The sequence below is a fragment of the Anas platyrhynchos genome, chromosome 5 (genome assembly GCF_047663525.1).
Source record: "Anas platyrhynchos isolate ZD024472 breed Pekin duck chromosome 5, IASCAAS_PekinDuck_T2T, whole genome shotgun sequence".
In the NCBI taxonomy this organism is placed as follows: domain Eukaryota; kingdom Metazoa; phylum Chordata; class Aves; order Anseriformes; family Anatidae; genus Anas; species Anas platyrhynchos.
This window is the reverse complement of record NC_092591.1, coordinates 32,151,724-32,166,071: the sequence shown is the minus strand read 5'-3', so window position 1 is coordinate 32,166,071 and position 14,348 is coordinate 32,151,724. Positions and strand designations below refer to the sequence as shown.

At 44.9% G+C, this 14,348-nt stretch overlaps 2 protein-coding genes across 2 annotated transcripts in view; one reads left to right on the top strand and one right to left on the bottom strand.

Moving 5' to 3' along the window:
- The first annotated feature begins 1,531 nt into the window (after positions 1-1,531).
- F2 (coagulation factor II, thrombin) lies at positions 1,532-11,602 on the top strand. The gene is made up of 14 exons (XM_038180478.2): positions 1,532-1,689; positions 2,606-2,769; positions 4,404-4,428; positions 4,640-4,690; positions 5,212-5,317; positions 5,394-5,524; positions 6,567-6,863; positions 7,287-7,400; positions 7,699-7,825; positions 8,242-8,409; positions 8,699-8,872; positions 9,106-9,284; positions 10,820-10,890; positions 11,307-11,602. Exons 1-14 carry the CDS (start codon positions 1,611-1,613, stop codon positions 11,448-11,450), a joined length of 1,830 nt encoding a protein of 609 aa, XP_038036406.1. The 5' UTR covers positions 1,532-1,610; the 3' UTR covers positions 11,451-11,602.
- Positions 7,250-14,348, bottom strand: part of CKAP5 (cytoskeleton associated protein 5) — a 54,879-nt gene continuing 47,780 nt past the window's right edge. Inside the window, exon 44 of the mRNA XM_072038689.1 lies at positions 7,250-7,499. Within this exon, the coding sequence (XP_071894790.1) occupies positions 7,426-7,499 (74 nt within the window). The 3' untranslated portion in view covers positions 7,250-7,425. The remainder of the gene's footprint in view (positions 7,500-14,348) is intronic.

Genomic DNA, 14,348 nt, shown 5'->3' with positions numbered 1-14,348 from the left:
CCTGAGGTCATTTGTCCCACCTGCAGTGTGAGACCAGAACCAAATTATCATACAGAGAGTAAAGAAACTGTCCCTGCTGCCATCCTCTTCTATTCTACCAGCTGAGCAAGTCCCACTGGCTGCCAGCAGGGCTTACAGAAACATGGGGCTGTTTGAGCCTCCTTGCACAGTGAGGAGCAGTGGTGACTGCTGTGTGGGACAGCAGCAGATCTGATTTCCCCGTTCTTCCAAACCTTTGTTTGTGCACTGATGCCTCCCTCCTGCCCCAGCCTTACTGCAGTCCCTGCCTGTGCATTTCTCCTAAATGCCGGTTCCCTCCTGCAAAGTAACGCAGGGTGTTTCTAGGGTCGTGCCTAATCCTATGCACACACACCCAGGGCAGTTTGGCTGTTCCTGAAGGCGCCTCTCCAAAACCCAGGTGTGGTGGGTGAGAACAGGGGATACTCCTGTTAGGTGAGGGCGGGAGCCTCTGCAACTGCTCTTTGTACCAGTGGACACAGAGTCATTCCTGAGCCACCCTAATGCTAATATTTGCACTCCTTCTATGGAGATAAATATTACAGCTGTATCCCCTGCACGGAGGCACAGCACAAAACATGCTCCCTGCTGGCAGAAAACACTTTTGTGCCATGTGGCAGCTCTAGAGACCATCCTGACCCTGCCCTGCTTTCTGCTGTTTTCTCACCATGCCGATTTTCTGCTTGTTGTAGGGATCATGATGGTGTTCCCAGCTCTGGAAGTCCAGTTCTTTACTTATTTATTAGCTGATGTTGTGGCACCTGAATTACTCCTGCCTCCCTGTTCCTGCAAGCCCTTGTTTTTCTGCCTGTTTCAGGTGTGCTAGCTCCTTGCCTGGCAGAGCCTCTGTTTCCTTTTGGATGTATTTTAATATACAGTGGGAAGTTACACACACTGAGAATGGCATTGCTGACCTCACTGGGGGGAAAATTAAATTCCCCAGGGGTTGCAGCAGGCACCCCTTCTGATACGTGGCATGGATGAGGGAGATGGAGGAGACTTAAACCGTGGGTATGGGTGCCAAAATAGCTGGGGCTAAGCTTGGTGATAACTGCAGGGAGAAAAGACAACTGGACACCAGGGGAAAAAGGGGCGGCTTGCTACTAAATCAGACGGATTTGGAACCAGCAAAATCAGAAGGATTTGGGAGGCAGCAGTCATGCCAAGAGCTGCGGGGGCAGCAGTCATGCCAAGAGCAGGGTGGCACCACAGGAAAAGTAGTGAGCTGCTTGGGCTGGGGTGGCTGTCCCCTGGCAGAGACCTCTCTCGGCCAGCCCAAGTTCTCCCTGTGCCCTGGGACAAGCTTGTCCTCTCGCATCTTCCCTGTTATGAAATGAGATGCTAATTTTTCTCCTGGGGTGTGTGCATATAGAGGCATTTTGTTTGGCTTCCACCAATTAAGTATGAAAATGAAAAGGGAGGGAGAGATGCCAAGAGAGGATGGATAAGAGAAGCCTCAGTCCCGCTGTCCCTGACACACCATGACCTCTGGAGTCCTGTTTCTTCATTCTGGTTTAATATTAACCCGGCGGGGCTGTGACTCCGCTTATTCTGCTCCCGTTGCATTTCCTCCGCAGCCAGGGCTGTACAGCATGGCGCACAGCAAAACCAGCATACTGCAGGGCCTGCTCCTTTCCAGCCTCCTGCACCTCACCTTGAGCCACGATGGAGGTAAGTCTCTGGCACAGGGAGAAGGGCTGAACCAGTGGGTGATGAAGGAAGGAAGATGGACTTATTTCTTTCCAGGGATGAAGCTTGTGGAGCTTCTAAAACCTTGTAGCTAGGAGCAAAAGGGTGCAGAGAGTGGACTGAGCAGAGGGCTTTCCTGCACAGGAGGATGCAGCAGCATCCAGCAGCTGGCAGGGAAAGCCAACAGCTCAGTAGATTTTGTGGGTCACCTGGGAGATGGTGGGAAAGGGGAATGGGGCTCAGTTCAGGACCTTGTGTAGCACAGCCACTTTTTGGGTTAGTTCCTCAGCTCATCTGTGTTGCTGTAATCCTCCATTGCCTCTTCAGCTGCCCTTATCTACAATTTAGGTCAGATGCAGTATGCAGCCTTCCTGCTTATTGCTCCGTGTCTTCTCCCAGAGCCTTTACTTCATCCATCTGTTCTTAATATGAGCTTAGGTCCTCTCTGACACACTGCTTTGTGGGGGAAGACCTGTCCACAGGTCTCAGTTCAGAGTCCCTGAACACAAAGATGGAATCAAGCTATGCCTGCCGCAGTAGCATGAGGCTGGCGAGACAGAAATACACTGGTTGGCAGAGAGCTCTAGACGGGCTCTGGGCAAACAAGCCTCTATCTAACTGCAAATCAGCAGAGCAGCTTTGCTGAGGATTCCTATCGCTTCTGCTGCCTCAGCGCTGCCAGCCCCAAAAGATGAATTATAGCAAGACTGCACTGACCGTCAGGTGTGGACTTGACAGGTCTTGGGCAGGGCTTCTCCTCTCTCTGTGGTGAGCTGGGGGAGGCTGGGCTATGGGATCAGCACATCAGCTGAGCGTGACTTTTGGAAACTGCGAGGGAAGATGCGGGGACCCTCCCACTGCGAGCATCCCTTTGACTGGCAGTGTTCTGACTCGGTAGTTTTCCTGGAAAAGGGGCAGGCACTGTCATTGCTCAAGCGCCCACGACGTGCCAACAAGGGATTTCTCGAAGAGATGCTTAAAGGAAACCTGGAGCGAGAGTGCCTGGAGGAGATATGCAGTTACGAGGAGGCCTTCGAAGCCCTCGAATCCACCGTTGACACGGTACGTCACAGGGCACGGGGGTGTCCCGCGGCTGACTCCTGCAGTGAGAGCAGTGGGTCACACAAAGCTAGGCACTGGGGTTTTAAGGCTGAATTTTGTGATAGAAAGATAAGGTTGACGTGTGTGTGACACACAGAGAGCTTAGACACCCTCAGGGAGACTCCTGCCTAGAGCCACACCAGGAAATGCACCTCAAAGCTCAGATTCTTTTCCTTCCTTCTCTATTGTAAACATGAAGTGAAAAAAAGTGAGTATTTCCTCAACTACTAGCCAAGAATTGCATCTTGCACTAGTCCAGCATGCTGCCACGCACATTTGAACTGCCACAGCCCCAGACAGTCACAGAACAGATGCCTTCGCAATCAAACCCTGAGTGCAGGTGCCTCAAGCCCCTCTGAGCTCAAACTCTGGCACAGTTTGCCCCTTCTTCTGGTTTCCAGACACACTCTCACTCTGATACATTTTTTTCATTGTCATTTTGTGAAATGCTCCTAGCTCCAAGGCCAGTATCAGTGCTGAATTCCACACCTGAGAATAAGACGCAAACCAGATGACCAGCCAGGAGTTTAAGCCAGCAGGAAAGAAGCTCCGCAGAGTATTCCTAGAGCAGCACAAACTCTTGGGCTGCGTAGGAGAGGTGCAGATCCAAAGAATGGAGCAGTACCTGCATATGATCTTTAGAAGTTCTGGGTTCAATTCCTTGGACTTCCGTACTGCAGCACAAGCTCTGCTTCCTCTGCACATTGATAAGGGAGAATTGCTGTAAGCATCTCTGGTCTTTTTTAGAAGTGACAGTCCTCTCTGTTACTCTGATTAGTTGCAAGTCCATAGCAAACAACCAGAGTCTCTCCTGGAGATGATCCGTTGCATGATCAAGAGTCTAAAAGGGACAACAAATGTTCCTGCACAGTAACTGATCTTCAGGGTTTGCATCTCTGCTTTTGTTAGGGATAAAAATTCCCTTCGGCACATCCTGTTCTAGGTCAATCCAGAGAAGACAAACACAAGGTGGAGGCTCAGGACAGACAGAGCGGTCAAAATGACCTTTCACGGGATGGTACAGACACCTGCACACATCAGGCTAGTTTGTCACGGGGACACGGCTGTATTATGGTACTGGTTTTTGCCAGCATGGGGCATAAAGCAAAGCACATTGTATAGTAACAGTATAAAAACGTAATTTTGGAGCTCCATGGTTGCGAAAGGAAGGTAGCTAACCAGAAACCATTGTAATATTCCTCAACAGTTGTCCCACCTCCACTTAGCTAGGGACAGGGGCTTACAGATGAGGTGGTTCCAAGCTTCAGATTGTTGGAGATGGTGGAGATCTTACGTCTGGGTATTGCAAAGATGCAGAAACATGCATGCATGAAGTTCAGTGTGTTGCCTCCAAAATGCTTGCCTAGCTTGGGCAAAGCTGAAAAAGACCTGATCCCTGAGTCTGTTGGGTGGGAATGTAGTTTTATGTTAGATTTTCTGCTTTGTTGGACTTCACCGTATTTGCTATCAAAAGAGCTAGGTTAGTTTGTGCCACTTGCTGCGATAAGGCATTCTACTGGTTGAATTGCAGCAGCTAAGCAAGGTCTGATGTCTGCACTCTGCTCTTCAATATTTTTGTTTGTTTGTTTTTACAGAATGTATTTTGGCCAAAATACCAGGGTAAGTTGCTCCAAGTCCTGCAGGCACTCTGCTCTCCCTCAGGATGTACTGACCCATCCTGGAGGAATGGCTCCCTTCCCCCTCTGGAGAGCTCACTCTCCAGGACAAAGCCCTTATGTTAAAATAAGCCCTAGATGATAAAATGGTTCAAACCATGCTGCTTGCTTAGATTCCTTTCTTGTAATGTTTTTTATTTTTCTTATTTTGTTAGCATGTCAGGGCATGAGAAAGACCAGGACGGCTTTGGATGCTTGTTTAGAAGGTAAGAAATTCATGTGGACCTCAAGTTCCCTAAGTGCCAGAAACCTGCTTCCTACTGTCTGGATGGAAAAAAACAAGCTGAAGGTGGTGAGGTCATCTGATTAGAAGGAAAAAATAGGATGAGGGGATCTTGACATTCCTTTCATCCTCTTTATTTCCCCAGTAACCGTTTCACAAGCTGCCTGACTTCCCAATTAAAATGATACAGGGTAGCTTTCCTTTTCCCAGTGATACAGTAGTGTGTCCCTGACCAGCTCTAGGCTAGACTGGCCTCTCAGAAATACTCTGACCTGTGCCTACAGCCAAAGCAAAGAACAAAGCCTCAGGACAAGCTCCCTCTGATGAAGCAGAGAGAGTTTAAGCCATGTGCTCTTCCCACCCCCTAAAGAGAATGCCTGTGCTTGTGCAGGCTTCTGTATGCATTAAAAGATAAAGGGATTTGTGGGAGGGTACCTCTGACCTTGAGAAGTGTAACATCCATGCCCACTGGCCCAGGCTTACCCTGTGTTGGGCTTTTGACAGGTAACTGCTCTGCTGGTCTTGGCCAGAACTATCAGGGGACAATTAGTTACACCAAATCCGGGATTGAATGTCAAGTGTGGACAAGCAAATACCCACATATCCCTAAGTAAGTGCATCTCCCCCTTTCCCCCGAATTTTCCCTGGTGTCCTTCCTTCCTAGCTTAACCAGCCTTTTCCCACAGGTTTAATGCCACCATCTATCCCAACCTCATTGAGAACTACTGCAGGAACCCAGACAACAACTCCGAAGGCCCGTGGTGCTACACCCGAGACCCAACGGTGGAACGGGAGGAATGTCCCATACCAGTGTGCGGTACGCCTCAGCACTGCGCCTCTGCAAGCTCTCCGCTAGCAAGGAACTTTGCACTAACACTGATGCTAAGGAAGGGGTGAGAATTAGCAGGAAGGGATCTTATACAAACAGGTCATTCAGAGTAGAGCAGCTATGCCTTAAAGGTTAAAAGTGTCTGGGGAGAAAGTGTCAAGTAGATGCCCATCCATCTACCTTGGGTAAGACCCTCTAAAGCTGTGTTTTCTCTAGACTAATACAAATCTAGATTAAACCTGCTGTCAACAGTTTCCTGGAGTCTACTGCAATTTTACCAGCCAGGAGCACCCCCAAATCCTGACTCAGCTGCCTCTAACTTGTGACAGCAATGAGTCATATTGCCTTTTTTTTTGGTCAAAATTCCTTTAGGATAAAACCACCACAACTTATGCTTGACTGCTCACCCTAATGTGCAGCATGTGACATTCTGTCTCCTCTCAAGAAGACAGAAGATGCCCTTGTCTCATTATCCCCTTTGACAGGATGGAGAACTATCCCCATACACTTGTACCTTCCCATTTGTCTACAACACAGAGCTGTCTCCTCTGGGGCTTGGCCTTCATCTCAGAAGAAATGGTTGAAAGTGGAGAACCTTGTCACAGCAGAGGCTTCACTTGCAAAAGCAGAGACTAGAGGCAATGACTCATGAAAGTCATAGAGGTCATAAATTTGACAAATAATTGTTCTGAAGCATTAAAATCATTAACATCGCTCCAGTCTGCCATATAGCAAACTGGAGAAAAATAATGTTCAGCTTTGGGATGATCGTGCATTGGTACCATCTCTGCTCATGAGTTAGTTTCTGCCCTATGGCAAAGTAACCAACTGTTACACTTACATGTGCATGGATATAACTGGACTAGAAAATCCTTAGCTTTCTTGCACAGTTCCTTTGTGATCAAGTTGTCATGAATCAATCTCACAGAGATGCAGTCTCCCCCGTTAAAGTGCTTACTGCTGCTTCCTCAATGGCTGCTATTTTCTAATGCAAAGCTATGACTTAAATCACAGCTTTCTGCCCTTCCAGGTCAAGACAGGACAACAGTTGAGTTTACTCCACGGGTCACAACAACAGCTCCAGTGCAGGCCTGTGAACCGGAGAGAGGCATGCTTTATACAGGGACCCTCTCAGTCACTGTGTCTGGGGCAAAATGCCTGCCGTGGAACTCAGAGAAGGCCAAGGCGTTGCTCCAAAATAAAGACATCACCCCAGAGGTGAAGCTGCTGGAGAATTACTGTCGGAACCCTGATGCAGATGAAGAGGGTGTCTGGTGTGTAACAGATGAACCACCCTACTTCGAATATTGTGACCTGAACTACTGCGGTGAGAACCCTTTATTGGTTTGAGGAAGGGGCAAAAACGGTAGTACATGCAAGCAGAATGAAGGACCTGACAGGGGAGGGGGAGGAGGAATTTATAATCATAGAATCATTATAGAATCAGTCAGGTTGGAAAAGACCTTTAAGATCATCTAGTCCAACCTTTAACCTAGTACTGACACATCTACCACCAACACAATACCACACATGTGAAAGCCTTCATGTACCTACCTGCCATACGTGCATATAACTGAACTCTCTTGGGTGTCTCTTGCTGGTAGACAATGAGCATTAAAACTAGCAAGGGCTCTCAAACATCATTCCTCTGTCATTCTCACTGTGTGGGGAAATGGACATCGACGCTGCTCTGAAGATGGAGACCACAGCAGCTAAGCCTTTTACAATGTTATCTTTCTGTCTCTCTCAGACAGCTTGCTAGAGGATGAGTATGAACAGCAGGAGGAAAGAGGAGGACGCACCCTCCTTCCTCAAGAGTTCCAAACCTTCTTTGATGATGCAACTTTTGGTACAGGCGAAGCAGGTGAGCAAAAACTCTAGATACAGCATCAGTTGGCAGAAAAGTTGCAGCTTCTTCCCACAGAGCACTCACTGTACCTCAGAAATGTCAGCTTACCAAATGCTGTCAAAAGCAAGGGTAGGAGATATTTAATTTGCGTAAAGGTTCATCAAAAGTTAAGCTCTAGTTAAAATCATGGAGCTAATTAGCATGCCTGTCCTAAGCTTTTCAAGCTGAGCATGGTGACTGCAGACAATTTTGCTACTGTGAATGAGGCAGAGTATCAAAACCAGGTTGTCTGTTTTTGTTTTGTTTTTCCCAGATTGTGGCACTCGTCCTTTATTTGAGAAGAAAAAGTTAACGGACAAAAGTGAGAAGGAGCTGTTGGAGTCCTATATAGGAGGCAGAGTTGTGCACGGGGATGATGCAGAACTGGGAAGTTCCCCCTGGTAAGCATTATCTCATCATAGTCCTTCATTTCCACCACAGGGGAAAATAAAAGGGATCTCTCATGGCAGGAAGCATGCAGTTAGTATCATTTCTAAGCACAGATTCTCCAAGCATGTGACAGAGGGGTAGAAAAGCAGTAGGAAACAAGCTTCTCTGTGCTTGAACTAAATGCATGCTTGTCAGGGAATGCTAGTGGTAGTGGGGTTCATCTCTCCTCTTGCCAGCTTTGCTGGAGCAGAGAGGTAGGTAAAGGAGATAAGGTAAATTGCCTATTACATAGAAATAGACCTCTGCAGTCTTCTTTACCAGTACAACACAATACACTTCCCTGCTCAATCCAAACTCTGCTCTCCTTGAGACACACACTGCAAGCCAAGACATTAGTCTTAAGTCTTCCTCTTTCCTTTTGTTTCAGGCAGGTGATGCTCTACAAAAAGAGCCCTCAAGAGCTCCTGTGTGGTGCCAGCCTCATCAGTAGTAACTGGGTCTTGACTGCTGCTCATTGTCTTTTTTATCCACCCTGGGACAAGAACTTAACTACAGATGACATCTTGGTGCGGATTGGCAAACATTTCAGGGCAAAGTAAGAGCCTGAACAGCCTAAACTGAGAGTACACTAGCTCTTCTCTTGAGGTAGTGAGATGCAGTGAAGTTAGAATATCATTCAGTACCCCAGGAAACATATAGAGTCAATGCTATCTATCTCAAGAATGAGATTTAATGGAGATGGCAGTTGCTGATCTTGAAAGGGCAAGCAGAACCCTGGAAGGTCTAAAGGGGCACTCCCCTGTCAAGAGGGGGACAATGTCTCAGAGGACACAACTGCTCATTTTCTATTGTACAATGAGTTCTTTCCTTCACAACTATTTCAGATATGAAAAGAACAAAGAGAAAATTGCTCTGTTGGATAAGATCATCCTCCATCCCAAGTACAACTGGAAAGAGAACATGGACCGAGACATTGCCCTTCTGCACCTGAAGAGACCCATCGCCTTCAGTGACTACATCCACCCTGTCTGCCTGCCTACCAAAGAGGTTGTGCAAAGGTGAGGCAGCAATCCTAGAAATACAGGCTGCAACAGTGTCCTTTGGGCCTTCAGAGAAGACAAACTAAAAACGCCTGTTTAGGTGATTCGCAGCAAAGGAGCCAGACAGGAGAAAGCTGTTACAACATACTTGATTTTATAATTACACTTCTTTCCATTCTGTGGAAGGATTTCCACAGAAGGATTATTTGATTATAATTATGCTTCCTTCCATTCTGTGATTGCTTCCACAGGCTGATGCTGGCAGGTTATAAAGGGCGGGTAACTGGCTGGGGGAATCTGAAAGAAACATGGGTCACTAGCCCAAACAACCTCCCCACAGTCCTGCAACAGCTCAACATACCCATTGTAGACCAAGATACCTGCAAGGCGTCCACCAGAGTTAAAGTCACTGACAACATGTTCTGTGCAGGTAAGTAGACCTGGAGACATAAGGCAAACACCTGCCACTGAAGACAAGGGGGCTGAGCTCCTGCTGGGACACATACCACAAGGTTACTTTCTGATAAATTTTTAAGTGCCCTCCTAAAGAGTAACTTTCCCATGATATTTTTTTTTCCAACTCTCAGACTTGAAGGCAGGAGAAGTTAAAGCTATGAATAAGGTTTGTGCCACCATGCTGTCAGACCAACTAGCACAATGGCACTGCTATGTATCAGCAACAGCTGTGCAAGAACTCTGAGAACACAATCTTTTCACCATTATAAGGAACAGTTCAGCAGCTTCCTGCATTAAAGGCTGCAAACCAGCTATACTACTCACTAGGCTAAGTGACTGATTCTGTACTTGTCTCAACCTTTTGAGCACCTGTTTACTCTTATGCCCACAATTTCTGTGGCAGGCTCCTTCACAGATTAGTTACAGCATGTGAGAAGAGAGGCATTCCTCACGTTCTGTTAAATTTCCTGTCTAACAAATTTGAAGAGGTGCACATCTATAATCATAGCTTTAAAAACACTTTTCTTGATGTCATATGCTATTTTACAGACCTCTTACAGCTCTGTCATCTTTCTCCCAAGCTGAGTAGGACTTAATTTTTCCTAATATAGAAGGCATTCTGTACTTCTGATAATCCTTGTTGTACCTTCTTAAATCTCTTCTAGCACCATACCCTTTTGGAGAGGGAAGAAACATAAACATAGCATTGAAGATATAAACATGCTATGGATTTATGTACTGGTTTAATACTTTCTGCTATATTCTTCATTCCTGCAGTCTTTATAAGTTTCTGCAAGCATATCTCCAAAAAGTTTTGGCAGAGTTTGTCCTCTTTCCATCTAATAACATAAATGCTTGAAAGTTAGGATAGAAGCCAATTTCATAGTAGAGTACACCAACAATATAGTATTCATAGTTCCTTTCTCTAGAAAACACTTGAAAAATAGATGAGATTCAGACACAGGGCAGCAAAAGGGAGACTTGAGTGATGGAAAATGCAAGAATTCCTGATGAACTAGGCAGTATCCAAGTAAAACCCCAATTTTCTTTATGACACATCTGTAGGAAGATATACACAGTCAGCTGGACGAGACAAAGAACAGAACCTGCAGAATGACAGGAAAATAAAAGTGAGGAAGGCCATGTCTCTAGTCAATACAATGAAAGAACAAGGTACACAGAACTTGAGCACACAAGTTTGTAGAAACAAAGGCAGAGTAGCCTAAGCTACAGCTGAAAATAAGGTGGCAGCTGACTAACAGCTATTCTGATGAAAAATAGGAATGAGAGCACAGAGGGTGGCACAGTACAATACAATCAGTAACTCTGCAAAGACAGAAGCAGTTGGCTGGTTTATAAATATCAAATTTAAACCCCTTTAAGTCCAACATTGGTAGAAGCAGCAAGCAATCTCATGGCCCTGACACGTTATGCAGCGATACTTAAAGGAAAAGATGGCCAACACCAGTCACTTCCCCTACAGCCAGATGTCTGTTTTCTTTCCTGTAGGTTACAGTCCTGAAGACTCAAAGAGAGGAGATGCCTGTGAAGGGGACAGTGGGGGACCTTTTGTAATGAAGGTACGTTCAGTAAGCTGAAACTTATAAAACACGTGGCACTGGGGTTGTGTTCTGAACTTTTATAGTTGTCTAAAAAACAGCAGCACAGATACGAACTATTGAGTGGTTGAAGCAGCAAACCCCTCTCAAGCCTGAGCTGAGCAACCGAGATGAATCCTGCAGTCATCTAGCTCAGCTCCGTTTCTGTACTGAGCTCTCAGCAAATTGAGAGATCAGCTGAGGATTTCTTAAGTGATGGCCAAATCCCACTTACAGGTTTAAGAGTGGAGACACAGTTATGCCAATAAGCTGTTACCTAGTACATGCCAAGCTAAATTCCAAAGCAGCATGCATGACTAAACAGGCTGGGGCACAAACAAGGCTCAGATCTGAAAGTCTCTTGCTCCTCATGCTGATCTCATTTTGCTTTGATTTAGAACCCGGATGACAACCGCTGGTATCAAGTGGGGATAGTCTCATGGGGAGAAGGCTGTGACCGAGATGGCAAATACGGATTTTATACCCATGTATTCCGCCTGAAGAAGTGGATGCGAAAAGCCATCGAAAAACACAGGGGATAGAAGAAGCGTTTCCCTTGCTTGTTCTCAGTTTTGCTACAGTATTCCAGTTCTTGAAAACATAAGCATTGAAGATCTTGAAGTGAAAGTTACGTGCCTACAACTTGACTAAGGAAGGTGTTCTTCCTTGAAAATAAAAGTTCTCAACAACCTCATCTTCCTTTTGTTCACGAATTGAATTGCACTTGAATCCATGCAATCACAATAGCTGGGAGTACCAAACACCGTTAGTTGTACTGCTAATTACCTGCTGTGCCTCAAACATTCTCCTCCCTTCTATCGGTTCTAATAATCAAGAGATCTTAGACCTCAGACGATAGACTTCAGATGCAGTAAGCAAAACTTCCCTCATACATCATTTCCTCCCTTCAAGTCAACGCATTTTCTCTTCCAGAAATTGAACAGAAAATGAGATAACCCCCCTACAAAAATTGTGGAATTATTCAAAATGACAATACTGATGTCAGAAGTAAAGCAATTTTTTTTTTTTTTTTAATAAGAAAGGCATTGTTCTTGGCTGTGATAGCAGTCAACAAAGTACCAGCACCACTATTTTCAAAATTAATGTCTAAAAATGTTATAGATGCCAGCTATATGCAACTCATCCTACACAGGAATAGGGGTTGGAATAGATGAAGAAGTAGCATTCAATTTATTGCATTGCAGTAACTTTTTACATGGCAGGTGGTGGTGGCTCCTGAAGTGTATTTTCCACTGGCATAGCTAGATTCAGAAAAGCAATTTGTGCATGGTCAAAGGTGCATCCAAAGGAAGCATCCTGCACTATACCAGTTTTGTTCTTATAAAGCCCATTTAGGAATCACTCTCAAGCTCCAGTTCATTCATGAACTCTTTAGCAATATTTGCAGACCACCAGAGACCCAGCAGTACAGTAGCAAATAACGTATTCTTGACAAACCGATCAGTTCAGTGCAATTTTCTTTTAAAGTGATCATGAGATTTGTAAGCTATCTTTGCTGCCTGTGACATCATATTACCAATTCCTCATCCTTCACAGTGCCATCACGTTAGAGAAGCAGGCAATAGATAACATTGATTGTGCTTCAGAGAGTATTAAGGAGAGTGAAAGGAGACGTGAAAAAATATGGCAGAACTACCTGAAATTAGTTGATAACAAAGTTAGCAATCAATTACTGTGTTTTGCTTTTGCAACCTCCTTGAAGATGGCTTATCTGGGAATCAACCTGAAGACAAACCCACTTTAATTGCCCAAAGCAAGTACAATAACAACTTCCCAGAGATATCTGAAGAAACCATTTTAACTGCACAACCATTCCACAACCATTTAAAGTCACTGATAACCACAGGCATAGAAAAATGAAAATGTTTAGCCCTTCTAATGCTTGCATTTTTAGCCTCACCCTTCTACAACTACCCAGGATCTGTAAGAAACTGTATCTAACAGACGGGAACCAGGACCATACAATTTCTGGAGTAAGTCACTGTTATTGCGGACTTATTACAAACAATACAGAGGAATCATTTTTAAAACTCAGTTTAATGTTATTTAAATATTTTCTGGGCTAAAGATTAGGCTTTATTAATTTATGTGCACAAGTTTTAGTTCAGAACTCCCAGGATATTGAGTCCAACCAAACACTACAGAGACACAGGGCAAAAACTCATTCATAGTAAGCAACTATATCTTCTACTCAATTATTCCTGTACTTCACTCTCAATTCAGTTTCAAGTTTAAAATAGTTGTATGCAGGTTTGCAGGCATCACTGTTTTAACATCCTGAGCTAATTAACAAACAGCTCTTCAGAATGTCTGCTAGATGTGGTACAGTAAATCAACACATGGGTTCATTTAAATGTCAGTAAGTTTCAAAAAGCAGCTGATAATTGAGAGGTAGTGGCAGTAACTCCAATGCAAGCCAGACATCAACTATTCGCAAACAGCCTCAATTTAAGTGCACAAAACTTCAGCACTTACCAATAACGTCCAAACACTTCCACTTGTCATTCAGGTCTGTTTCACAAGAAAGGGCATGACTGCTTCAGGTTAGGATAGGAGACTGCAACTACTAAATCAAAGCGGTGGAGCAATGAATGGCATCATGTCAATTAACACAGGATGGCGAACGCTCACAAGTCACCTGCTATCACAGTGCACAAACTCACCACAAGCACCAAGCAGTATCACAAATCCACTGCAACCCCAGCCTAGGGGTCCTGTAACAGGAAAATTGCAGCCATTTGCAGAAGCTCTAGCATAGATTTGTTATACAGGTATTAATTTAAAGTCAGGTTTTTACTATAATCAGGCAAGATTGATTCAGCAACAGCCCAGATGCAGAGACTGTTGGGTCCCAGAGCAAACAACAAAAGCAGCAGTTACATGGAACCAAGTTAAAACCCAGAGCAGAAACGTGCTGTTTTAAGCCTGCCCATCCAACTCCTCAACAACTCTGGTCCAGCTATGGAACAGATGTGGAATTTATACTTCACAACCAGCTCACCCACCGAAGTGAAGTAGCAAGGTTAAAATACATCACCTCCCTAGAGATGAAAGGGCTAGAAAGGCTACACAGTGTAGGTCTTTAAGCTTTTGTACTCGTTGCTTCTGAAAAAGGCTAGTCAGAACTCTCTCTTAAATTAAAAAGCAGTGACTGCAGCTTTTGCAGACTAACACTACCAGGTCTTTTCTAGTTTTATAAAAGAGGAGAGTTTGCTAACATTGGATGTTTAAATGCAACTGAATGTGGTGCTGCAGTCCACCTGAAGAAGACCACTTAAATAAATTCAGGATAAGCAAGTACACTGACTGTACTTCACTGCTAATCTATTCCTTATCAACAGCAGCAGGCTCCCTCAAAGAGAAAGCATTATTTGTACACAGATGAGATTATGCTTAATCTGGGTAGAGGCATCACAAGG